Consider the following 26,159-nt stretch of genomic DNA (forward strand, 5'->3'; position numbering starts at 1 on the left):
TGGGGACGCGGCGCCGGGGCTGCTGGAGGAGAGATGATCGCCGTGATGATCGCCGCCGGGGCCGGGGGAGGGAGACGGCGGCTGCTGTCCGGCTGCCATCATCAGCTCCTTCTGGACCTGGAGCCCTCCGGATCCTCCTCCTCCTCCTGATCCTTGCTGCTTGCTTTTCTTCCTCGCCATTATTACACCACCAGCACCAGCACCACCACGCGCGCGCGTTGCGTCCTTGATGTCGCCCAGTTTTGCACCAGTGTTTTTTTTTTAGGGGGGGATGGTGGTTGTAGATCACAGTTTTGTGGGGGGGGGGTTGTTTTCTGGGACAGTTAATGTTTTCTCCTCTGTCTGTCTTCTCTCTCTCTCTCTCTCTACCCCAGTCCAAGACAACAGTCAATATGGCGGAGTGCTGGCACACTCTGGGAGTTCAAAGGTTAAAGATACTCCACTGCTGGCTGGCTGGCTGGCTGGCTGGCTGGCAGAGCCAGAGGAGACAGACTTCCAATGGAGATCATCAATCCTGGAAGGCTTTTCACACTGAAAACATTTGATTACATCTATGATCATGACATAGATATATATATACACACACACACACACACACACACACACACACACACACACACACACACACACACACACACACACACACACACACACACACACACACACACACACACACAGTTATAAGTTATTGCCTACTGTATATACTTTTTTGGGTTATCCTTTTAGCATCCTTTTGTATAAATCCTTTTGTATAAAACAGTTTGCAAACTGTTTGTAAAGTATTCAATCAAACAAAAAAAAAAGGTGTTTGCGTGCTAATACATTTAAGTCTACTGTGTTATATTTTATTTTTAGTACATTTGCATTCTTATTTAGTATTCTTGAATCCTATCTATAGGCCTACTGTCTGCCCTCAGTGCCCTGTGTTTAATGCCACCTAAATTTCCCCATGTCTGTCTGTCTGTCTGTCAGTAGCCTATATATATATATATACACACACATAAACATTTTCATGTCAAAGACCCCCAAATCCATATGTATTTAGCCACGGACCCCCATTTGAAAATATTTTGTGCATGTACCCCATATAAGATTTGTTGTTAAAATGTTTTTCAAGATACAAAAATGTAGGGTTAAAGTGGATAAACTGATGCTTTTATGCTTTATCAACTAATATATATATATGTATGTATATACATATATACACACACACACGCACACACACGTTAAAGAGAGAGAGACGTATGAGAGAGAGAGAGAGAGACAGACTCAGACAGTACAGGTATTGGTGTTATTTTTTACGCTATGTTGATGAATTGAATAAATATATGACCACAATGGAAACAAATCCTCAGGACTTTTTTTGTTATCCTTTTAGCCTTAATGTATGCCTGTACCCATGCTGTGTGAATTTCTGTCTAATAAAGTTTTCAATCAATCAACCAACAGACAGATACATACATACATACATAGCCTACATAGGCAACAGGAGGCTACATGCATAATTTTGTTTTGTTTTGTTTGGTGGTGGGAGACTGACTAAAATATAAAAATGTATGGAAAAGAAGCAGAGGGGGGGGGGGGGACATTTTAACTCTTTAGACAGAACATGGTTTATAAGGTGTGCTTGTGTTTTATGTATGTGATATTTATAGTGTGATATTATGTAATGTCTTTAGAGGAGTTTAAAAAAGAGGCGCGCGGAGCAGACTTTGAAAAACAAGTCGAGGGAGTGGCACGGTGGCTTACTGATGACGTTTATGACGTCGGCACAAGTTCACATCCCATAGATCGGAGGGACGCCTCTCCTGCTGCCATAGTGTGTGTGTGTGTGTGTGTGTGTGTGTCTGTGTGTGTGTGTGTGTGTGCGTGCGTGCGTGCGTGCGTGCGTGCGTGCGTGCGTGCGTGCGTGTGTGTGTAGGGCTGCCAACATTGGACTGACTCACTGTCAGAATCCAGGAGATTGTTTTTTTTTGGGGGGGGGGGGGGGGGGGGGGGGGGGGGAGACGACGACTCCCCAAGCGGGGGTCTGGGGTCCTCCTCTTAACAGAGTAGATGTGATTTCCTGTGTTTTGATGAATTTTGTGAGTTTGATACTTTTATCAGGCTTGCTTTACTAGCATTGGAAAATGGTGGGTACAATTTTATCCATTAAAAAGCTAAAAGTAGGCATACAGAAATAGATTTGATGTAAGAAAGACCCATCTTTAATAATAGGCTCTATGCACAGCAGCTATATTGGGAATGAATTGGGCCCCTTCCTTACTTCCTTCACAGGTGTTACCAATGATACTACTTATCTACTTGTCTTATTTTCAAGGACCCCCATAACTCTGAGAGTGTACAAATGGAAAGGGTCCATTTGGTTCCATTTGTACACTCTCAGAGTTACACACCCACCATAAGGGGCCATTTGGGAACCAAAATGGAGTGTTTCTAGTGAGCCAACACGATATCAGCACCCTGACCAGAATGGAACAGAGCCTTCATTAGTATCATTGGTAACACCGGTGAAGGAAGTAAGAAGAGGCCCAATTTCTTTCCAATGTGGCTGCTGTGCATAGAGCCTATTACCATTCATTACTTGAAAGTTAATATCTCTGTATGATGATGGCATGCATGCATGGCATGCATGCACTGACCACACTGACCCAAGCGGGGGGTCCGGGGGTCCTCCCCCAGAAACTTTTGAACATAGTAGATGTAATTTCCTGTGTTCTGGTGATTTTTTGGGAGTTTGATACCAAATCCAGGAGATTGTCAGGATACAAATCCAGGAGACTCCTGCAGGATCCAGGAGTGTTGACAGCCCTGGACTGTGAAAGAACCTTACAGAGAAAAGGACAAACTTCTGTTACAATTACAGCTGTTGTAAGAAGCTACTACAATATAATTACTTAATTATTTTGGACAATGTTGTATTATTATGCATAAAATGCGACGCATTGTGAGCTTGTAGATCTGCTATTTTCAAAAATATGTTTATACATTTGAAAACTGAAATGGGACCCTCTGCATAATGACTATACTTTCTACTTTTTCCTACTTTATGTACATTTTGATACCAATACTTTTGTACTTTTACTCCAGTTATTTTTTTATTACGGGCTTTTACTTGTAAACATAGTATTTCTACAATGCAGTATTGATACTTTTGTATTTTACTTAAAAAATGTGAGTACTTTTTCCACCACTGCAAATATATTATTATTAATATGATATTATTAATATAATATTACAATTAAAAGTACACACTTCTGTTACAATTACAGCTGTCGTAAGAAGCTATTACAATAAAATTACTATTTTTGGACAATGATGTATTATTATGCATTAAAAAAAAAAACATAATAATATGCACATAATATCATTGTATGCGGTGGTTGCCTGCCCATCCAATCACAGCCCTTGCCGCCCCTCCGGCCCATGGGAAGTGACGCCTACATTTGGGGTTGAATTGCAGACGTAGACATTAGTCCTATAGTAGGATCTCCTTCCACTTGGTGCTATTAGTTGATCTCTAGCTTCTTTTTATTATTTTTAAATTTTTAACACATTTTTATAAATAAAAATGGAAGCCATCTGCAACATCCAGGTCCTCCTTCAGGCCGCGGAGTTTCTGGAGAGACGAGAACGAGGTGATTTATTGATTTAATACCCGATCAACAACAACACCAGTGACATTCGGAAAGGGGAATTGTGTGTGTTTATGTCAATCCGATCAGTGATCAAACGCATGTTTTGAAGCAAAGTGCAAAAGTCTGCAGATCGTGGATGCGTAGAAGATGTAAAGATATGTTTATAAACTGGGTTGATCAGGTATTGTGTAAGAACCACTGACCTACATTTTAGGTTCTGTCATTGTACTCATAAGGCGCCAATTCCACTCCCGGTTTGAACGATCCGCACCAGAATGAATGGATGAGACTTGTCAAATCCAAAAGGAGGATTAATATAACTCCAATCAGTATAACAAATGTAACCAAATGACCTAATGGTCCCGTTAAGCGTCCATTTGGTTCAATTTGTTACACTGATCGGAGTTAGAAATGTAATACATTAATAAACACAGACAGGATGTGATCTTTACTACTGTGTAATAACCAGTGGTGGGAAAAGTAGGCTACTCACACTTCCCATTTTCACAAGTTTTCAAAATGCTTAAAAATCATTTGACAATAGCAGATCTACAAGCTCACAATGCCTTGCGATGTGTTGTGAGCTTGTAGATCGGCTATTTTCAAATTGTGAAGCGCTGAAGTGGTTAATGTATTTTTTTTTATAATATTTAAAATCTACAAAGTAATATAGTAACTAGACGTTTTCAAATAATTGTAGTGGAATAAAAGTATGTTTACCTCTGAGATGTAGTGGAGTAGAAGTAAATGTTGAAAATTGGAAAAATTAAAAAACACCTCAAAATTGTTCTTAAGTACAGTACTTGAGTAAATGTACTTAGTTACTTTCCACCACTCCATATAGTGCCCTTTGTTTTTTGTAAAGTCCTCCCTACTGTTTGTAAAGTTTGTTTTACTTTGTAAAGTTTCAGTTTTACTAATACTTTGTATGATGGCTGGCGCCCAAAACTTGAAAACAAAACATTATGATGTTATAGCTACAATGTTAGAGCTTAGTGGCACTGCCCCTATATGTGCTTTATTGTCTGTGTGATTAAACCTCAAACTTTTAATGCCAGGGACCCTGATATCATATTATATCGCATGTGTCTCTTTTACTGGGTTTGAAGACTGCATTGCAGTACAATAATGTCATTTTCTGAACTTACATTGCTGCTGTTGCTATTCAATTGGTCTCTTTAGTTATTATGGGCTTTTATCAAAAAATCTCATTGTGTCAATATTTTGTGGAAGCGCCAACAGTTATCCCCACAATATCATCACATTATTGATGTTGACATACTGTATTTGGCTAAAAATTATGACATTTGATATCAAGTGGGGAGATAACTAGTGGAGAGTGTGAAACATAATGGTCAGAATAGTCATACTTATAGGGTAAATACTATCCTTGTGATAACGTCTAGTAAATAAGGTTCAAGTAGTTTATCGTTTTTTTGTTTTTTTTTACATGAATTTGGATTGTGTTCTTTTTGACTATAGTTGTATATGGCAGTGGTTCTCAAAGTGGGGGACCCCAGGGGTACTTTCAGGGGGTCCCCAGCAAAATGTGTTAATAATCAAATCAGGTTAACCACGTTAAAACCTTTATATATTGTCTATTTTCAAAACATCTTGAATAAACCTGGAAAATGTGGAATATATTTGAAGCATTTTAACAACACAAATCCTGTATGGGGTCCCTGGCACAAAATATTTTCAGATGGGGGTCCGTGGCAAGAAACATATTGACATGTACAAGTTTGAGAACCACTGGTAAATGGTACACGTTGGTCTTTCCATCCACAGAAGCAGAACACGGCTATGCCTCCGTGCCTCCTCTGAGTCCCGACGACACTGACAAGAGGAACAAACATAGGAGCAGGAAGTTGTCTTCTGGTGGCAATAGGTGATTGAAATGACATACTGTAAAAACTCTTGAAATCAGGACGTGGTTATTGGTTATCAAATGAGACACGTTTCCTTGAATTACCTTTTTTTTCACATCTAATCCATATTTAAGTAAGATAATAAGCAATAATATAATGTTTGCTGCTGCTTAATCTAAATTCGACTGTGTGTCTGAATTACAGGTCAGTTCACAACGAGCTGGAGAAAAACAGGTAATGAATTGAAATCATTTTGTCTAACATGTAAGTTACCTAAATGCCTTTGCGTGGATATTATTAAAAAAAACGTAACCATAGTATAGTTAGGGTAAAAAAACAGCCTGTAGGACACTATTGTAACAATACCATTGTAATAAAGCTATTTCCCCTGTTAAGCTCTTTAAATACCCTGTTTGCACTTACCGGTAGTTGTATTAGGATCATCATCATTTACTTCTGGTTAACCCTGTGCTGTCTGACCTGCACTGAGAGGAAAGGCCAGCAGACACAATGTCAGTAACATAGCATTTTATTAACACAATTGTTTTGTCACTGTGTGTAGACGAGCTCAGCTGAGACTCTGCCTGGAGCAGCTAAAGCAAGAGGTTCCTCTGTCGTCCGACTCCATGAGGAATACCACCCTCAACCTGCTGAGGCGCGCACAGCTGCACATAAAGGTAAGCACCTGGGCAAACGTGCACAGCGGCACATAAAGGTAAAACACCTGCTCAAACGTGCATAGCTGCACATGAGGGTCAAACACACGTGCACAGCTGCACGTAAAGGGGCTTCCACATCAATGATTCGCAACGCAATGAATTGCAACTTGCAGCAACTTGCTCCTAAAACTGTGGTTTGCAGCTGGACAGTCCACATCCATCATGTTGCAATGGCAGAATACTATGAGCAATGTGTTTGTGATCACAAATGCTTTGCAACTTTTTGTTTGTGATTGCATGTTGAATCACGTGCGACGCAATGAGCCGGCCTGCAACATGGTAATTTAGGCCGCTGCAACTTTTCCCTGCAATGTTCTGCAATGGTTTCATCGCATCGCGGATCTTTGGTGTGGACTGGACGGGCCGGGCTTAACATTACGCGACTCTGCAGCTGAAAATATCCTGTAAAACGTAAGGCCCATTCCACAACAAAGACTCACAACGCAACCCGTTGCGACTTGCAACCAGTTGCAGTGGTCTGCAGGTCGGCACAGTTTGGGGATTCTGTTGCAAGTGGTTGCAAGTTGCAACGAGTTGCGGTGCAAATCTTTGGTGTGGACTTGGCTTACGCACAGTTGTTTTGAGTAGTGTGAGAACTGAGAAGTGACCTGTCTCTACTGTAGTGAATTATGTTAAAATGTCTAATCTGGCAACTTCACTTCAAGACAAAATGATTGATCTGCTAATTTTAAAGTAAAGACAAAAATCTTTGGGGAAAATAAGTGAGACAATAAGGGAAGGGAAGGGAAATAAGGGAAGACATAAAAATGGGAGCACGCCGGTAGACAGCCTTCAAATACGGTAAAAATGGGAATGTTGGCATTGCAGGTATGCAGAACGCCACCTTTTAAAAGAAATACTCCAAAATCACTGACATTGTGAACACAATGAACTGTCCGAATGTACACATTGATGGATTGATTGATTGGCATCTTTGTTTGCAAAATGCATATGCATAAACATATCTTTGTCAAAAGGATAAAACACAATAAAGCTCAAGAGATTATTTCCATTGTGGTCCCAAGAAACAATTGGCAGGCTTCACTGCTGCAAAACACAAGTATCTTAAACTATTATCAGCATCGGTGCACCCATTTAGATTTATTGACTGTGCACTGATTGTGCTTGATAATCAGATCCTTCTGTCTTTTATGGAGCTTTTTATATCGGCTTTTATGTGCCCTTATGCATCTTGGCTGCTGTAATGACAGAATTTCCCCCTGGCAGAATCAATAAAGTCCAGTCTGTCTATGTTAATTGGCTGAAGGCTCGAATGTCCCTCTATCTGTCTCACTTTTTTTCTATCTTTCTCTCTCTCTTCCCTCTCTCTTTTCAGAAGTTGCAGGAGCAAGATGAGCGTGCGGAGCAGCTGAAGTTGCGTCTGCGCTGGGAGCAGAGAGAGCTACGCGTTCGCCTGGAGAAGCTCCATAGAGCCTCAGAGAGGATGAGGAATGACAGCCTGGGCTCCACCGTGTCCTCCGAGAGGTCCGACTCCGACAGAGGTGAGAGCCTCACCGGCAAAACGGGGTCACGGCTCCGTTCTCGAATCACGAAGAATTCCAAAGGAACCAGTTTAGATTACGCCTTTGTGTAGTTTAGCTGAAACTCCATCCCCCTTGGCAAAAACAAGTTGGACTTATCTGACAAATCTTGTAACAAAGATGCACGCTTATCTTTAAACTTGCCTGTCACTTCGATCTTGTTGATTTTTCCACTATTAGGGGAAATTTTGGCTGTATTTCCAGGGGTTACGTCAGTAGTGTTCCTGACTTTCAAAGTAAAAGTCAGTTCAGTGCACTTGAAATTAAGAAATGCAACAAGAATCTGTGACATTATTATGTTGGGAAATGTAAAGTATCAATGGTTGGGAAATAAGACGCGACAAAAATAATTTACATGACACTGAACTGGTCACCTTTGATCTTATAGTCAGGAACGCTATTGACGTATACCGTAACCCTAAAGTCTAAGAAGTGGTTCTCAAAGTGGGGTCCAGGGACCCTCAGCGTTCTTTGAGGGGGTTCTAAATGGACCTTTACAGTTCTGTAACTCTGAGAGTTTACAAATGGTACCAAACCGTTTACGGACCCATACCATTAGCACTCTCTCAGAGTTATGGGGGTCCTTGAAATTAAAAGGTTTGAGAACCACTAGCCTAAAGGTATAGGTGTGCTTCATAGTGACATTTACCTGTAGATTTATTAGGCACGTCCAATTTACATAGCCTTGATTGAGTACTCCGGACTTTTTTTTGGTTGGGGGGGCTTTTCTGCCTTTATTAATAGTGGAAAGTGGAGATGGACAGGAAACAGGGAGAGAGAGATGGGGAGAGACATGCAGTAAAGCTAGTCCGGAATGGGACTCGAACCCGCGATGCACTGTCAGGCTACTTTTCCTGTGTACCTCCACCCATGAGTATAGCTGAAAATCTGATGCAACTTAAAAGCAAATCTTTACGCCGTGGCTCCAGCAAGATTGACATCATCGATATGATGTCATCAACATGACATCACCGATCCACAGGGAAGCCACGGCGTTAATAGACCCTGTCTTGTGTAAGATATCACTTTTCATAATAAACGTCGCTGGATGACGGGTGATGAAAGTCCAAAAGAATGAACACCAGGCAAATCCATTCATCCCAGTGAAGGAGAGTAGCCTACACCTGAGCAAGTCACTCAGTACTGCCACTTGAGTCGTGGTCAAAAGTGTGAGCCAAGTAGCAAGCATTGACAAAGGTTAGTGTTACATCTCTGGAAGTGAAGGCATAGAATGTCCTGCAATTAAGATATTTTACTTAACCACACCAAACCTATGGATAAACTTAACAAAATATATAATTAAACCCATGCCTATTAAAGCTTAACTAAATTTAAAACATAATTGTCAACCATTCGTCTGTTCCTACATGTCTTGGGATTTAGCCCTGACCATTGACAAACATTCCCATTATTAATTTCATTAGCTGCAGCTGTGTTTACCTTGCTCCGTCCTACTCCTCTTGCTCAACATCCCCAGCTGCTGACAGGCGCCACTTCAGCCCGTACGAGTCACTAATTCCATCGCGACGTGTTGTGAGCTTGTAGATCGTCTATTTTTGAAAATGCTTTGACCATTTTTGAAATGTGCTTGTGTGTATTTATTTGTATTTCATTTGTTTGCCTCGTCATGACTTGCCCGAAATAGGTTGAAAATGGTAAATAATCATCATCATCGTGTTTCCATTGCAGAGGATGTGGAGGTTGACGTGGAGAGCATTGTGTTTGACTGTGTGGACACTGATGGACTGAGTGTCCCGCAGACCGGCGTAGATCACTGCTACTCCAGCCTGGACAGAGGCTGGTTATGACTCAGCTGACACACGGATGGACGCGAGAGGAGAAAACATTCCAAAAAGAAACTAAAAACAAAAGCCAATAAAAAAAACATAAAATGGAGGACAAGAAAGAACGAAGAAAAATGTTACTGTACAGCTGAACTCTACTGTACTCTATCTTTGACAGAAGGTGACGACGTTTCAAAAAGACGTAACATAAAACATACAGTCTGAATACAAGCTAAATGGTAATGTTTGGCTCAAATGAGCCATGTCCATTGTTTTGCACTGAACAGCAGTTAAAATCACTGGGCTGAGATGGAAGAAACATTACACCGTGTATTTGAAACATACCAGCATCCAGTGAAGCCGTTATTTTTCCAAAGTTATGAGGTGTATTTGTTACGGCTTACTACAAACAATCAAACAATCCCATTTCTGATTGTTTCATCATCTACCTGTCAAGGGCTGTTTTATTTTCCTTTTTAACTTATTTTTTATTCAGTATTTCTATATTGGATTATGCCTTAAAATGGGTTTGGTCTACTATATACAACCTTTTCTTCAGCACTAAGAAGCTTCTGCTTTTCAGGAAAAAGTCATGATGTAAAGCATGCACTTATACAGTAACCCGTTTTTATGTTTTGTATTCATGTTACAATGTTAATTGTAATGTCGTTATGTTTTTTTTGTTTTTTTTTTCACTGTTGCACAAACATCCACACATTGCACTTGTTTCGTCTCAAAAGGGTTGTGGGTATATGTCTCTTAACAGCGAACAGAAATGAACTGGTTAAATTTGCACATTTAACATCTGGCAATTAAATAATTATACCACGTTATGTACACACAGGTATTAACGCTTATACTTGTGTTAAGGGCAAATGACAAAGGAAATGCAGTTCCACACATAGGACTAAGAGGGTGCAACATTAATTGCTAATATGAACTTGAATGTTTGCCTCCATCTGAAAAGTTCAACTTTGCAATTGTGCACTTCTCATTACATTGTAATTATGCATGCAGTAGCTTCATCATCTTGCATAGAACGTCTTCTTGTAATCGTGCAACTTTTGTTGCATTGCAAGTATTTTGTATCCTTTTAATTACTGTGCATTTAATACACTGAAGTGCATTTTTGCCTTCAGGATTGTATATGCAAAATGCCTTATTACTTTGTAAAGTGTACTGTATGTATGCATTAATCTGGCTCTTCTCCGAGTAATATTATGTAGCATTTTTGTACTAGTGTATACTTTTTTTAATAAATAAATATTTTATATATTTAATGCCATGTCTTGTGTGACTAAAGTCTAAAAGTGCAGTGCGACTTGATGCACTTCATTAAATTGATAGATATTTTTCAATACTAGCTTATTTAGAACTGTAACGAAACTGTAGGGATTCTTAAAAAAAACACACCACATGATGTTACAAAGATAATTTGTATTTATTGACAAGCAGACACCACTGCAGGAGGAAGAGCACATCCTCCTGACATGGGATTTGTATATTTTTGATAAACTGAAATGGCTGTATAAAACATGATAACAATTCAGCCTTTTTATAAACCTTTGAATTAAAGTACATTTCAACCCTGGGCGCAGATGCTGATATCCACTGCAACCATGTCTTTAACAATTATCAACTGCAAAGTGACAGCCCCACGCACGCCAGTCCGGTTCCTAACTTCCTTTCCAGTTACTTTTCAAGAGATGACTGCAAACAATGTGGACCCATCGTTGCACAATCAACTTCAATTTGAAGCAATGAAACATTTTGATTAGTAAAGAAAAAAAACGTAAATCATGTGTGACAATTAACAACATTGAGTAAACTGGTTTGAGGTCTCTAAGGAAGAGATACAATGATTATATGAAATGAAACATACTAGTGCAGTACCCATTGTCAGAGTACTAGGAAGCCAGTCTATGACACCAGTCATCTCATCGGTACTACGACAGTGGAACAAATGTCACATGCAGCTTAGCCAATCCGCAAAGCCGACTGAGAAACACAGACAGACGGATCTTCCTGGAATATATTGATTGATTTACAATAAAAAAAACTAAGTGCTTCAACAAAATTTGGATAAATCAAAAGGTATTCTGTGAAAATCTGGTTATGAAATTATGTTAAGAATTGATCAAGTACAAAGGAATAAAGTAAACAAGAGAAAATACTTTTAAGTGTTGTAATGGAAAGAAAGTAAAACACACATGTACTGTATGGGCACAGAGGTGGAGAAAAGATAGAGGGAAAGTTGCATATAGATATTGAAGTACTATTATTTTATGGCACGCCATAGCTGGTGTTCAATCACCCATTCAAAGACACACTTCCTTCTTTTTCTTTTTTTTCCACAGAAGTGCTTGCGTACCGTATCAATACATGCCAGGTTTGTCTTGTTTCGGAGATGTTAGAAATGACTGCATTGCAAAAAACAATGCAAAGAATTTGAGCAGACCTTCATAATGGGACGGTGATATGATTCATTTTCAAAGCAGTGGCCGTAGGTTTCTTAGCGGACATTCTCGCCCATTCTAGTTCTAGCAACTACGTTGAATTTCAATGTCTGGCAACACGAAGACTCTGTCGTTCTCGTTTCTATGAGATCTAACCGGTTTACCAGTATAAGGTTCTGGTGTCACAATCAGAAGAACGCAAAGGACAGGAAGCTGGCTATTTGAACCCAGCTCAGGCCTTCGATGGTCCACCTACCATAAGAGAGATTCTCACAACGTTGTAGACCTACAGCAGTGGTTCTCAAACATTTTTAATCTCTGGGACCCCAATCTACACTGCAAAATCCTCAGTGTTAATTTAACTCTGACAGTATAGAAGGGTCCATTTGGTTCCGGTTCTACACTGTCAGAGTTACAGACCTGTTAAGGGTCCATTTGGATCCCTGGTCGTCCCTGGATCCGACTTTGAGAACCACAGACCTACAACATCTAGGACCAGTTTTATCTCACCCTGTAGAAGGTGAAGATGCATCTGTTCCAGGGCCTGTGGTTTGGTTATAAACATGTCATACATATTGTTTCTTGTGGGCCTGTGAGGCGAGGTCTTTGGCCTTCTCTTTAGCTGCCAGTGCCGTCTCTCTCGCTCTCTCTGTGGCCGTTTCTGCCAAGGTCCTGGAGGGAGTCTCACCTGCACGAGAGGCAACAAACCTTACTGACCCTCTACAATAACACCACATTGCATTGATTTGCTCTTCAAGAAATACAAACATAACTGATAGTTCAGATATGGTAACAAGCATTGTTCGGCATAATTTATTTCAGTAAAAGATGTATTATGTCAAGTGTAACTACTGAGTATCACAAAGTTATAAAGCGATAATGAACAATGATTAGTCCCAAAAATGCATAAACATACCTTGCATCTTGGCGAGGACAAATTCAAAGCCTTTCATGGTCTTTGTAACACTGGTCTTGAATCTTGCAAGACCAAATTCCTGAAAAGGAAGCAGCAAACGGGCTCCGTCAAACAAGGAAGTCATCATAATTCATATCATTCCTCTTTTGTTGTCATAGTTTCCTTAAAGCTGTAATCTGTACGCTTTATGTCCTCTCCCAACAGATTTGTAAACTGACAGTAATTGCAAACTGTATAACACCACCTGGGTCTCCCACATGGGAGACCAGATATGTACCCCTCATTAAATAGTGGAATTTGACCTTGGGAGTAAAATGGAAAATATAAAATACTATTATATGTTCCATTTGCTTTAAGCTTATTGTTTCTGTATCCTGCCATCTCAGTTTTACAAACACCCAGATTGAATCAACTGAGAGACCTTTGATTAAACTGTATATCAAAGAACTGTAAATGATTGAATAAGCCTTAGTCATTTACTCCAATTTACTATTTTCTTCTTTGTCATGAGACCCCTCCCCCCGGCCCAAGTCCTGTCTCTGGGTTATGGGAAAGGTATATAAAGGCTGTGAAAGACATGAGAGGAGGTCATTTTGGGAGGATGTGCCTACAGAGGACACAGGTCGAGGTGCAGGCGGAAGCCTGCCTAGACTGAGATGCTGTCTGCTTGCTTGATGCTCTGCTAAATAAACTTCTATTATATGCTTTCATCTTCTGCATGGTACAGTCAGTGTTGCCAGATTCTGTGAGAGAAACAAGCAACCAGGTCTTGGAAAACCAGCCCAAAAGAAGCGACTATGGGCCACAAGAGCACTTTAACATGTACATCAGCTATTTGAAAACGATGCGACGCGTTGTGAGCTTGTAGATCGGCTATTTTCAAATAAAATCTTGCAGGGAAATTATAATAAGCAGATCTGGCAACCCTGGGTACAGTATGATTATTTTCCCACTACAGGAGATACTGGGCGTATGAGCTTCAGGCACTACAACTATTCAGTCAAGCAGGTGTCCTACCCGAAAACCAGGGTCAAAATGTCTCAATGGAAGACTAGGGAGGCCAACCACTGCACAAGTCAACTGTGGCAAGTCTGTCAACTGCTCAGCTGTTATGTTGTTAAATGCAATGTGAGAGTGTGGATTAGCTGACATCAACTCGGGAATAAAATGTAAATTAGGCCTGTCACAATTATTACATACTCGTCTAATCACAATTATTTCAGATAATCGCAATTATTTTTTGCATAATCGTCATTATCGTTTCCATGTTGAAAAATGTTCACACATTTTCAAATATATTAAAAAAGCTGAATTGTAAGCTTGTGACGCTTACAACACGTCATTTTGTGACACGTTGTAAGCTTGTAGATCAGCTATTTCTGCTATTTTTACATGTATAAAATTATTAAATATGTCCATAATTTCTTTGTAAATTTAAGTTATTTTTCATATCTGCCCTGTTTTGATTACAAAGCCTAATAGGCATTAAGACATGTATTTTGTATTCATATGCCCCCATGTTCAATGCCAAACACACAATTCACAATAATTTGAGTGACAATTAATCGTCAACTTAAATTTCTAATCGTGACAGTCCTAAATGGGAAAATTTACAATTTAGGCATTTAGAAGCCATTCTTATCCAGAGCGACTTATAAGCAAAATAAACACACATCAAATGCAGAGAGACCGTGTAGTGCCACAGTAAACTAAGATCACAGGTAAATCAAGAAACAAAGAGAAAACATGAGAACAAATGACCAGGGTAACTCTGCATGGTCGTAAAAAGCTAGGTCAAGTGCTACAGGCTAAGGTGGAGTAGAAAATGCAGTACAACTCAAAGAGAGACAGGGGGCCTTATGTAACTTTCTGTGTGTCACTATTATCAGCAAACACAGGACGTCCCTCCCGTCCCTATGAATCCCTGGCCACTAATCCAAGTGACCTACAGTAGGACTCTTCTCCCTAATGGCTCCCAAGCTCCCCAAGCTGTGGAATGACCTCTACAAGCTCACAACGTGTCGCATTGCGACGCATTGAGTTATTTTCAGAATTCTCGCTATAGTTACTTTGTAGTACTTTTAAAACAATTGTTTTAAACAATTTAACCTACCTCTACCTGTTAATGGTTGACTAGTGTGCATGCCACTTTACACCCATTTCACACTTTGTAAATCGCTCAGGATGAAAAAAATGACAAAATTGTAAGTATTAGGGTGTCCTGTGTGCACCGTAGCTCTACTAACCTGAATAGCTCTGGAAAGACCATAGACATTTGAGGAGATCCAAGCCTCTCTTTGTATTTCGGTCCAGCTGCCATTCTCAGGGTTAATGTGGTATTCACAGCGCTCCTTCACGGTCTGGGGGGCAGAGGGTGAAAAACAGAACGCTACATGAGAATCACTCTGGACAGGAGGGAACACAGTCACTTTCTAGCTGGTGTCCATATTTCTGGCATGTCATTATAGGCAAAACTTTCAAAAGAAAATACATGAATAAAATATTTTATTATTTTCAAATATCAGATCCACAAGTTCACAACTGCTGTTGTGCGGATCTTGCCACACTAATTGTGAATGTAAATGTTTATTTATATGTTCCAATGTTCAATGCCAAAAACATCATTGAAGGTAATTATTTTGAATGACAATTAATCGTCATCTAAACATTCATCCCTAGTTGTGGTACCATGAGTCGAGCGTGGGTGACGTTCCAGGACAGTGTGGTCATGGTCCTGGTCTGAGGGTCCACGATGGAGTCCTCGATTACGTACGCCTTGCTGGCCATGTGCTTGGGAAGGTAGCGCTCCATCCAGCGAGGCGCACGGCTCGTTTTGGTCAACAGACGTCTGGAAATCAGACAGTTGCTTGGAGTAATCTCCCGGAAAATGATGTCCTCGGTCAAAACATGATTACTGGGAGGGAGGAGAGGGAATGCATATGAATAAATCATCAGAACTATGAGTTTATTTGACATTTATGTCTTTTCAGTGTATGTTTTTGTGTAGGTGGCTGAGAGAAACAGACTGGTTTAACAACCCTTTTAGACCAGGAACACCTATACGTTGTTATACCTTTCAGGACGGGAACCGCTCTGTGTGTAGTTGTTGCTATATACAGTATAGCAACATTATTATTTTTTTTATAAAAATGTGAAGTAAAAAATAAATAAACTTAAGTCAGGATTTAGAAGGCGTTTTTAGAATTTGCCTCAGGTCTACATGGGTTAACTGTCTGAATGCAAGACTGGCCCCATATGATCCCACCTATTTGTAGTAAGTTCAACCAAATTAAAGCTATAGGCCTGAAAGTTTCATGTCCAGGTGTCCCGCGCGGGAGAGAAAATTCTACCACTCTGGCAATAGGGAATCCCATCTTGGCCATTAACATACTCTACCATACAGATGTACTGGTTATGTTGTATTAACATTAACTTACACTACCAGACAGATGTAGTTATATTGTATTAAAATGAGTTCCGGATTGCAACTTTAAGCAAAGATCAGAGGCTTAAGTGTCACCACGGTTCAGTTCCATTGTGTGCGTGTTTGTTTGCTCTGACCTGTAAGGGTTGGGATATCGTTGCCAGAATGCAACACATACTTGGTCCCAGGAACTCTTTAGGAAACCTGCACAGCAGTAATACTTCACCATTGTTCCGTCTTGACAATGATCCTGGCAAAACCCTGTCAAACAAAAATGACACATTTACAAATAAATACTCAACCATTTCTGTCTGACCATTATTCTACATAATGGTCCAGGTCAGTGGATGGTTCTCAACGTAGGAACCAAATGGACCCTTTTTTTGGTTCCATTTTAGTACACTCACAAGAGTTACAATCAAGAAGGTTTATTTGTCACTTACTACTCATACAAGCAGCGAAACAATACTGTCCGACATCACCATAACAATAGCAATCAATGATCTAATTATCTTATCTAAAAAAAAGTCTCTTGAAGAATTACTATACAACAGCAATAGCAACATCAACATAACATACCAATCAAAATCAAAGAAAGGGGACCAGGACCCGCTGCAGTGAGTGTATAAACCGCGGTGACAACCCGAGGGGTTCGAAAGACGGCTCAACATAATCAGTAGCTTAAGCCAAGGGCAGGCGTCTGTATCGGGATGATCCTGGGTGGTGTTAGAGTGCACCATAAGTCGAAGATCATTGGAGAGTTTGAAAGCGTTGAATATAGACTCTCTGAAGACCGCGGCTCTTTTTAAACCATTTTAATGCTTGTATCATCCATCGTAAATGGAGTCCCGAGGTCAGCCGTGTTCAAATATGGAGGCCGGCATATGCTGTGAGACAAGATGTGTCAGCCAGCTCCATATATGGGGTTCTAGGTAGTCAGTCGTACCCAAATATGGTGTCTGGGATGTTTTTTGATTGAATACTTTGTATTAGTCAAAAATGTAAACGTACAGTCAGACATTAAGGCTAAAAGGATAACACAAAAAAAGTCCTGGGGACTTGTTTCCATTGTGTGAACCTACTGACAGCGTTACCATAACAACCAGAACTCACTCAAAGTCAAACCCAGTGGCTAACTATGGTAGTGACCCAATAAACATGTTATATGATGTGAAAGCCACTGTTCCAAAATAAATGTGTAAAACTGCAAAAGGCATAACCATGGTCCATAACTGATACCTTTATACAGCAATACCATAACATCAATAGCATTAACACTGTAGACTGTAGAGAAAACAATCATATCAAATCTGGGTCCGTGGTCTATGCATATAAATGATAAATATTTGTGTCTGAGTAACACTGGCCTAGGCTATTCTATAAAAAACACTGAATGACAGCTGTCAATCAAATTATTTTATTTTCATATATTTTTTACAGTTGAAGTACAAACCTAAATCGACAACAACTGAAAAACGAATATGGCCTATGAGCATTTAGATTGAAATAAACATGATCTATATAGTCTATAACAGGGGTCTTCAACGTTTTTCAGGCGAAGGACCCCTCAGCTGAGAGAGAGATGAAGCAGGGACCCCCACTACACATTGTATAAAATTGTGTTGCAGATTAAACATTTTCATAGATTTCATAGATAGCTTCATAGACTTGTTCGACGGCACATGTCGTCATGTGTCATGTTGCATAAATTAATGTTTTTTGATTATTTTTAAAGCCTCAATACTAAACTTGACCATTGGCTCTGTACTTGGTTTGTTCTCCTAGCCCCCCCCCCCCCCCTCTACACCAAACCTCTTTGCCGAAAATAGCAGATCTACAAGCTCACAACGTTGTGTGCTTGTAGATCTGCTATTTTTGCCTAATGTTCCCCTCACTCCCCTCAGAATCCTACTATCGGAGGACCCCCGTCCCCCTGTAGTAACTCTGAGGACCGCCTAGGGGTCCCAGACCCCCTATTGAACACCCTTAACGCACTAAAATGAAACATTGAAATAAACATGATCTATGGTCTACAAGCACTTAGACGCGCTTATTGAAATAAATGAATGAAATAACCATCTCTATATTTAGACTGAACTAATGTACTATAATGGCGTGTGGACCGTGGTCACGTCCACAGTCCGTCCACTCCTTGTACAGTAACAGTACTACTATGAATGAGGGCACGTCAGAATCAGTGTTGCCAGATTTTACGAGAGAAACAAGCGACCAGGTCTATGAAAACAAGCCCAGGAAGCGACCATTTGGGCCACATGAGCACTTTAAACCTGTATGCATCAAGATACAAGCACACAAATGATAATAGATCTTAGATCTAACCAAAAAATCGCAAACAAAATGTGATAAATGTGGAATATGTTTGAAACATCTTATCAACTCAAATATGTATGAGGGTCCCTGGCACAAAATATTTTCAGATGGGGGTCCGTGGACAAATACATATTAATCTAGGGGTCCTTCACATGAAAATGTTTGAGAACCACTGGTTTAAAAGCAACTTCACAGAAAAACAAACCACAAGTCGCTTATAATAAGCGGACATGGCAACACTGATGAAGGAACGTCACTCCTCTACTTTCCTCGCTAGCATTAGCATTTTAGCCTAGCGTGTCGTTGTGATGAATGAATTACATCATTTGACCCAGTTCCACGCCATGACGTCAAACGGGCCATTTCTCCGAGGTTATTCTAAAATAAAGCCACTCACCTGGACGGTAGAACCCAGCTCAGGAACACGCAGGTTTGTTCATTTTTGACGTGCTTCGCTTCTTCTCTACTGTCTCGTTGCAGCTACTTGTCAAACTCAACTCGGCCCACAAGTCAAGCCTCTAGAACCGCGGTAGAACTAACCTCGCATCACCAGTCTTTCCACCTCACGGTAGAACAGTGACGCTGCCGTTGCCTGCTGGTCAAATCTGAATGGCAGGACTTTTGCATTTAAAAGACTACTGCGCATGCTTGTATCGCCTGAAACGCTAGTGCGCCTGCTCTATTGGCTCCAATGTTGGAGCCGATCCAGGAAGTAGAGGTACTTTTGGGTGCTTCACGCGCTTGTGAACGACTTTTATTGGAATGAATTGGTGGAGTTGAGGCCGTCCGCCCTCTAGACATCTCTATGACAGAAGTAGGAGAAAGGTCAAAGCCAACGACATATCCGGTGCAGTGTTGCCATGTCCGCTTATTATAAGTGACTTTTGGATAGTTTTTTTGTGAAGTTTCTTGTAAATAATGGTATTTGCTAGTTGTGTTTTTTTGGGGGCTTGTTTCTAAAGTGTACTTGCTTATTTGGGCTTGTTTCACAATTTGTATGAATGTATGTAAAAAGCTTTTAAATAGCTTCTCTCCTACATGTTTTTAAAACATACCCGGAAGTTGCGCCCGCACAACATTACTGATTACCTACTGGTCAAATGTTGAATTGCATCTTATAATGCATAATATTATGGAACCGGCTGAGGAGAGAAGCGATTTAAACACTTTTTTTCAACTCGTTGGATAGATTTTATTGCGCGCTAGAAGTTAAAACATCTGAGAGCATTTCAGAAAACCTTTACTGTTTGGATACGATGTGCAGAAAGGGATAAGAAACATGTAAAGTGGAAAATATTCGAAAATGTCCCGGTCAAACGGCACCGGGCCACGTAGGACCTCATCTTGGAGCTACATAGCGGAGGGAGAGGTTCTAAATGAGGCTAAGTAGTGCAATGTAATAATCCATAACTTTCAATAAAGAAGTGTTTTAAATAATGCCGTCTGTGGCCGATTCTTTCGGAAGTTCCCAATGGGCGGTAGTGACGGGGCGCATCCGGTGAAACCCGGAATTACACTCAATGTAAAAAATGGTGTTCGGCCACAGACGGGATTAAAACACTTCTTTATTGAAAGATATGGATTATTACATTGCACTATTACTCCGTAGAAAGAGTTCACATTTGGGGCGTGGGGGTAAGCACCTTTATTTTTCAATTTGTACATGTTTGGAGAGTCTATGGGGTATAGTGCTGAAAGTCCCGTTGGCCATGGGGGGTCAACCCTACAACTCTCGTAGATTGAAAACGTCAGACTGATTGATTGATTGATGTACTTTATTTAGTAAAACATGAGAACAGTACATGACAGTACATGGAAGTACAAATTCACAATACAAGGTCTACTAAACTGGAAAACTCATTAAGCACTAAGCTTGTTTAAGATGAGATCCCCATGCACACAAATCATGATGACATATAAGAGACAGACATACATACAGAATGTCATACAATCAGTTTACAGGTTACTGGTATGAAGAGTGAAAAATATGTACAAAAGAAGAGAGGGGGGGGGGTAGGGGGGTAGGTTAGGACTTGGACAGGGGCCATTTTTGAATTGCAGCCTCCTGAAGGTGTATCTTTAGGGCAGTTTTGAAAGTGAGTAGGGTTTTACACTCCTTTAGAATGTAAAACCACTCTAAAGGAGTGGTTTGAGTGGTTACCAGTAGGGGACTTTTTTCAAAGTTTTAGACTCATAATACGTCTACGAGAGTTGTATTCTACAGATAGCCACATTGTGAAATAATATAAGAGGCAAAAATTGTGAAAATAGCCGATCTACAACAAGCTCACAATATGCGTAGATCGGCTATCTTCCACACCATTTCTGTGGAACCGAGTCAAACAGAATGTCATGCCTCAACTCCTACAATTCCAAGTGCTTATCAGGGTAGGGGGTCCCCTCCGGTTCACATGTGATTATTTTGGGGGATCACTCACTGCCTGAAAAGGTTGAGAACCACTGACCTACAAGTACTCAACCCCAGTTGAGTGGTCTTCAAGTTCTGCCCCTTATGCTCGCTCAAAGTGAAAGTAAAAAAAAGCATATAAATAAAATAAGCAGGTTGCTATCAGTTTCTGTGTCAGTTTTCACCTGATGCAGTCATGCATGCCCTCCCACCTCCTTATGCTTTGCAGCTTTATTGTGATTCACTGATTGATGCCCCCCCCCTCATCCATTGAACTTCACTTTCTGTGCAGATTACACAAATGAGATTCTGAAAGGTTTTCATTTAATTTGTGAGCTCGATAGCATTGCTCTCTGTTCCCTTTAATATTGCCAACATCTAGGCAAAATTGCCATCTTAATAAAGGCCAGCCATATATTTGACAAAAGTGGGCCTATTGCAATATATTTCAAGAATCTGGAAGCATTGCATATCAAGCAGTTGTTACTGAAGCTATAATTATTATTCAAAGCTACTGCTAGATTATTGTCAATAGTTTACTGTATTATTCACTGTGTTCTTTGACGTTTTCTATGATTACTTATGTTCAGGACAGGTTTTTTAAATATTATAGATTAAAAACGTACATGCTACAGGTTATAGTGTATGATCTTTCAAAACAATATTCAATGTGCCTTTTTTATTTTAATTTGAGCACCTGCCCCCCCTCCAGTGGTCTCTGCACGGCCCTGGTCAAAGTGTAGATACTCCTGGTCAAATATTACTCAACTACAACTGAAAGTTGCCTGGTCAAACAGTTATTTGAGTACTCAACTACTTGATTTTCAAAATACATATGTATAAGTGCATGATTAAAAAAAAATCTTAAGTATTCAAAATGACAAATTACAATTAAGTACATTTTACTTATCAATGCATTGCTGTATTGAAATTGTAACCAGAAATATAAATACTGAAGTAAAGTGCAGATATGCTTAAGTATAGTACCACTTAATGTACTTTGTTACTTTCCACCACTACAGATGAGTGAGTCAACAGCAGATGAGGTCCAGCGGCTGAGAAGCCAGCTGAAAGATAATCAGCAGCTGCAGACAGCCGGCCAGTTTGGCCTGAATCTCATCGAGAACCAGACGGCACTAGAGACTCGACTGGAGGAACAGAGGGTAGAGATGACCAATGCTATGGAGGTATGATGAGTCACTCACTGACCAATAAACTACTGAATGCTGTCAAAGTTGTTGTCCTCCACTTCATAAAGACCAAGCATGTCCATGGTGGTGGTGAATGGTGAAGTGGTGAAGGGTGCAGCTGGGCCTGTTTGCTGTAGAGGCAGGTCGGCCTTGATTTGTTGGCACCGATTTGCTTCGTTCTTCCTGCAAACCACACACCCGCCAACCATCAGCAACAGTTCTTTGCCAGTCAGCACAGCTCGCTTGGGTGATGTTGCCTCCCACTTTGATTGTTTTGGGGTCCGGCACTTACTCATCCTCCCACTTTGATTGTTTTGGGGTCTGGCACTTACGTGCTTGGCAGCTCAACAAACCCAGGCGATGACTCTCACCAGTTTGGACAGGCTAGTGAATCTTCTTACTTCCACAAGACCTTTAACCCAGCCAGTGGACTCTCGCTTTGGAAGAAGAGTTGGATTTAACACAGGTTCTGCTTCTTGGGTTTCACTGTGAGGTGCACTTCATAGCCCTCTAGATTGGCACTTGCAACAGGTACACCTCTCACTTTATCATTTTCTGCTTCAAGGATTGCCACTTCGAGTTCACTTTTTCCATACCTCGACCACAGGTTTGTTTGAACAATGTCTTTTATCTCTTCAAGCTTTGCCTCAGCTTCTTTTGCAGATCTTTCAATGTCGGCCTCTTGCGGTCCATCAAAAACTCCCTGAGCATCCTCCTCCTTAATTTCAGCCTCCGATCCAATCCTGTAGTCATCATTGGCATCGAGCATCTTTCTTAAATCGTATGAAAATGTAGTGAACTCCTCTAACTCCACTTGAAGCATGCTGCTTGCTCCTCTTAAAATCAAGTTGGCTTGTCTGGTGAAGCTGCATTTTGCAGTGGTCCTCTCCTTCTTGAGCTGCTTGACCGACTTCCCCAGGACTTCTTCCGCCATCTTGATTTCTTCCACGTCAACAGCTTATTATCTGGATCTGAAGCCGTTTATCCCCAGGTCCAGGCTGCTCGCAGTGGTTTACAACTGTCAAGTCCCTTTCTAGTTTCGCTCCAAAAGGACATGTAAGGACGCAACTCTGTTATTTTCCAACTTGTTTCTTTTTCATTTGTTGGCTTTAGTTGGATCGGTCTGGTCGTCAATCAATTAGTAGTAGGTTAGGTTAGTAGGTTGTAAACCTTTAACGCAGAGAAAATACAGATTAGAAACATTGCCATTTTATCACAAATCATAGCATTTTTTAAACAACTTTGTGTTTTCAAACAAAGAAGTTCTAAAACAAGTTTCAAAATAATAAAGTTTCAAACCAATAAATGTTTTAAAACAATAAATGCTTTAAAACAATTAAATGCCTTAAAACAATTAAAGCCCTTAGACCAAACAATAAGTGTCTTTAAACAATTATATAAATAACAATAAAGACATCTTAAGAAAAATAGCTGATCCACAAGCTTGTAGATTGGCATTTTCACTTGGCATTTTAAACCTTTTTTAACATGGCAAATTCATGAACTCTACATTTTAGTAGTTTTAAATCAAATAAACAGAATTTTAGCTTTGTAACTTTGTATTCTTTAGCATTTTATACTTTTGACTTTAACACAAAAATTAGGTCAATGCTGCAATGTGTTCCTCAACCATTTCTGCAATGTGTAATTTACAACTTTAGCAGTTAAACCTGACACATTAAGCCACATTGCAACACATTAAAGCAGCAATTCAAAACAAAGTAAATTAAAAAAAAAAAACATTGCCGGCTTTGGGCTTAACTCTTCACTGGAACTGGAGTTCCTCTCCTTCTCTGGAGAATGTTTTGTTTGAATGAGCACCTCTGGTCCTTTTCAGGTGCTCCCAATCTGATAATGAGCAGCCATTTTGCTACTGCACTCTGGGAAGTGTAGTGCTGTTTGGGTAGAGGTGTAGTTTTGACTACACCTCTACCCAAACAGCACTAAGTGCAAGTGGGTAATTCATAATGTATTTTTATAAGTTTGTGTTATTTGAAGCGATAAAATTTCACTTTTGGGTCTCGTGCTGAATATATTTGTGAAACCCCTGCTCTACCTCTATTTCTCTTGAATTACAGATATTGTAATCTTGTGTCTTTTAGGCTTTGGAGCAGGAAAAATATTCTCTGAAGCGGGAGGTGGATTTGAAAATCCAGGTGCTGGAGTCCTTGCGTTCAGACTATGACTTTCTGAAAAGCCAACAGAGACAACAGCTGCAGCAACAAGAAGAACAACTGGAGAGGAACCATATAGCACTGTGCTGGCTGAACTCAAGGAAAAGGTACTAGTCGGAGCAACAGTTAATCAAACTAATCGATTTAGTTGATTATAAAAAACAATAATCGATAATTTAATAAAATAATCTATCCCTATTTTGGGGGTGTCTGTCTGTCTGTTCATTCAGATGGAGAAGTTGCGGTCACTTAATTGAATGTGTCTGTCTGCTCATTCAGGTGGAGAGGATGCGGTCAGACTTGGAGGAATCGCAGCTAAATGAGAAACAGCTCAGACATAAGCTCTGAGCAACAAGATGGAGGAACTACGAGCTTTGAACGAACACGGCCAGGATACCATGTCGTCTGAGGTGATGGAACTGCACACTAAGAGCATGGAGCTGGAGGAAGCTAAGGTAAGGAACACTAGAGTTTAGGATATTTTAGGGTTATTTTAATTTAACCACTTAAGACCTACATACTTTGTTAACTAGGATCTGTCATGGGTCTGTACTTGGTCCATTCCCTTTTCCATGTACACCAAATGTGTTCACTGAAAATAGGCAATCAGCAGTGATGCATTTCACCCATCAAATATTTGTTTGACAATTCAGACAATATCTAATAAACAAGTCCTGGACTGGTATTTCGTTTTTTCCACCTACTTTGCCTACTGACTGTGGTGAACAATATTTGCGCTTGTATCATGCCTGATGGGAAAGCACTTTTTGCGACCTTGGTTTCAATTCAAATATTCAATGGAACATGTCTTTGGTCAACATATACTATAATAAATTAATATTTCAATATGTGGACATCCTACCACCGTCTGCATTTCCAAAAGTTTAATTGTTGCTTGTCTTCGTCCCTAGATGGAGCTGGAGCAATCATTACAGGAAGCTCAGTACAGAGAGCAGCAGATGCTACTGACCAATAGCAATCTGCAGCGTCAACTCCAGCTAATTACAGACGACAAAGAGGAGAGAGAGAAAGAGGCAGTTTCCTGGTTCAATGCACCAGAGGTAACATAATTACATCATTACCACCACTGTATTTTATTTCAGTGGCTCTCAAAGTGGGGTCTGGGGACCTCCAGTGGTCCTAGAGGACTCCCTCCAGGGTGTCCCCAGCAACATGAATTAATATATCTTCAAAATCAGTTTTACCACTAACCCTATACTTAGGCTATTCAGAAATAGCTGATCTACAAGCCCACAACGCAATGTCACGTGTTGTGAGCTTGTAGATCGGCCCCACAAAATATTTACAGATGGTGGTCTGCAGCTAAATACATATCAATTTGGGGGTCCTTGACATGAAGAACTGCGCCCAAATGGCGACTTTGTTTCTTTCTTCTTTTTTTTCTTTCTTTAAAAAAAAAAAATCCTATACCTGCCAATGAACAGCTGTGCCAGAGGCATAATGATTTTGGGGTGATCGTCCCTACGTACAGAAGTACAGTACATCCCCCAACCTAATATCTCAGGAACACCTTGAGGGACAGTTGGCACAAAATGTGCTGTTGGACTCAAGTAGGGCTGACCTTCAAAGCTTTTTTATGGACGTCAAAGCTTCTGGAGCAAAAACTTTTTTTTTTATTTGAACATTCGACAACGAGGATGTTTGGGAATTAATGAGTCACGGAGCTCGAGTCTTGTAATTCAGTGTTCTT

At 40.3% G+C, this 26,159-nt stretch overlaps 3 protein-coding genes across 3 annotated transcripts; 2 read left to right on the plus strand and 1 right to left on the minus strand.

The window, feature by feature from the left end:
- Positions 1–3,471: 3,471 nt before the first annotated feature.
- Positions 3,472–10,824, plus strand: mxd3 (MAX dimerization protein 3). The gene is made up of 6 exons (XM_084041573.1): positions 3,472–3,638; positions 5,427–5,526; positions 5,711–5,740; positions 6,069–6,183; positions 7,562–7,727; positions 9,456–10,824. The coding sequence occupies exons 1-6, from the start codon at positions 3,572–3,574 to the stop codon at positions 9,572–9,574; spliced, it is 597 nt and encodes a 198-aa protein (XP_083897699.1). The 5' UTR covers positions 3,472–3,571; the 3' UTR covers positions 9,575–10,824.
- Positions 10,825–10,967: 143 nt separating this feature from the next.
- prelid1a (PRELI domain containing 1a) lies at positions 10,968–19,216 on the minus strand. The gene is made up of 6 exons (XM_084041278.1): positions 19,075–19,216; positions 16,484–16,607; positions 15,611–15,836; positions 15,169–15,282; positions 12,923–13,001; positions 10,968–12,694 (listed from the first exon to the last, which is right to left on the minus strand). The coding sequence occupies exons 2-6, from the start codon at positions 16,573–16,575 to the stop codon at positions 12,573–12,575; spliced, it is 633 nt and encodes a 210-aa protein (XP_083897404.1). The 5' UTR covers positions 16,576–16,607; positions 19,075–19,216; the 3' UTR covers positions 10,968–12,572.
- A 2,890-nt stretch (positions 19,217–22,106) lies between these two features.
- On the plus strand, positions 22,107–25,518 carry LOC311033474 (protein Spindly-like; the record flags this gene model as incomplete). The annotated part of the gene is made up of 4 exons (XM_084040985.1): positions 22,107–22,271; positions 24,377–24,555; positions 24,798–24,903; positions 25,360–25,518. The coding sequence occupies 4 exons, from the start codon at positions 22,107–22,109 to the stop codon at positions 25,516–25,518; spliced, it is 609 nt and encodes a 202-aa protein (XP_083897111.1).
- Between the last annotated feature and the right edge of the window lie 641 nt (positions 25,519–26,159).

Source organism: Gymnoscopelus microlampas (genome assembly GCF_963454915.1).
Source record: "Gymnoscopelus microlampas genome assembly, chromosome: 18".
In the NCBI taxonomy this organism is placed as follows: domain Eukaryota; kingdom Metazoa; phylum Chordata; class Actinopteri; order Myctophiformes; family Myctophidae; genus Gymnoscopelus; species Gymnoscopelus microlampas.

What these genes read in the sequence shown, in the direction of transcription:
- prelid1a (XM_084041278.1), bottom strand. Translation starts at nt 16,575, where the DNA reads ATGGTGAAGTATTACTGCTGTGCAGGTTTCCTAAAGAGTTCCTGGGAC. An exon ending in CGATATCCCAACCCTTACAG is followed by an intron (nt 15,837 to 16,483) that starts GTCAGAGCAAAC and finishes CCTCCCTCCCAG; the next exon opens with TAATCATGTTTTGACCGAGG. An exon ending in GTCTTTCCAGAGCTATTCAG is followed by an intron (nt 13,002 to 15,168) that starts GTTAGTAGAGCT and finishes CTTCCTTTTCAG; the next exon opens with GAATTTGGTCTTGCAAGATT.
- mxd3 (XM_084041573.1), top strand. Translation starts at nt 3,572, where the DNA reads ATGGAAGCCATCTGCAACATCCAGGTCCTCCTTCAGGCCGCGGAGTTT. An exon ending in GCGCACAGCTGCACATAAAG is followed by an intron (nt 6,184 to 7,561) that starts GTAAGCACCTGG and finishes CTCTCTTTTCAG; the next exon opens with AAGTTGCAGGAGCAAGATGA. An exon ending in GAGGTCCGACTCCGACAGAG is followed by an intron (nt 7,728 to 9,455) that starts GTGAGAGCCTCA and finishes TTTCCATTGCAG; the next exon opens with AGGATGTGGAGGTTGACGTG.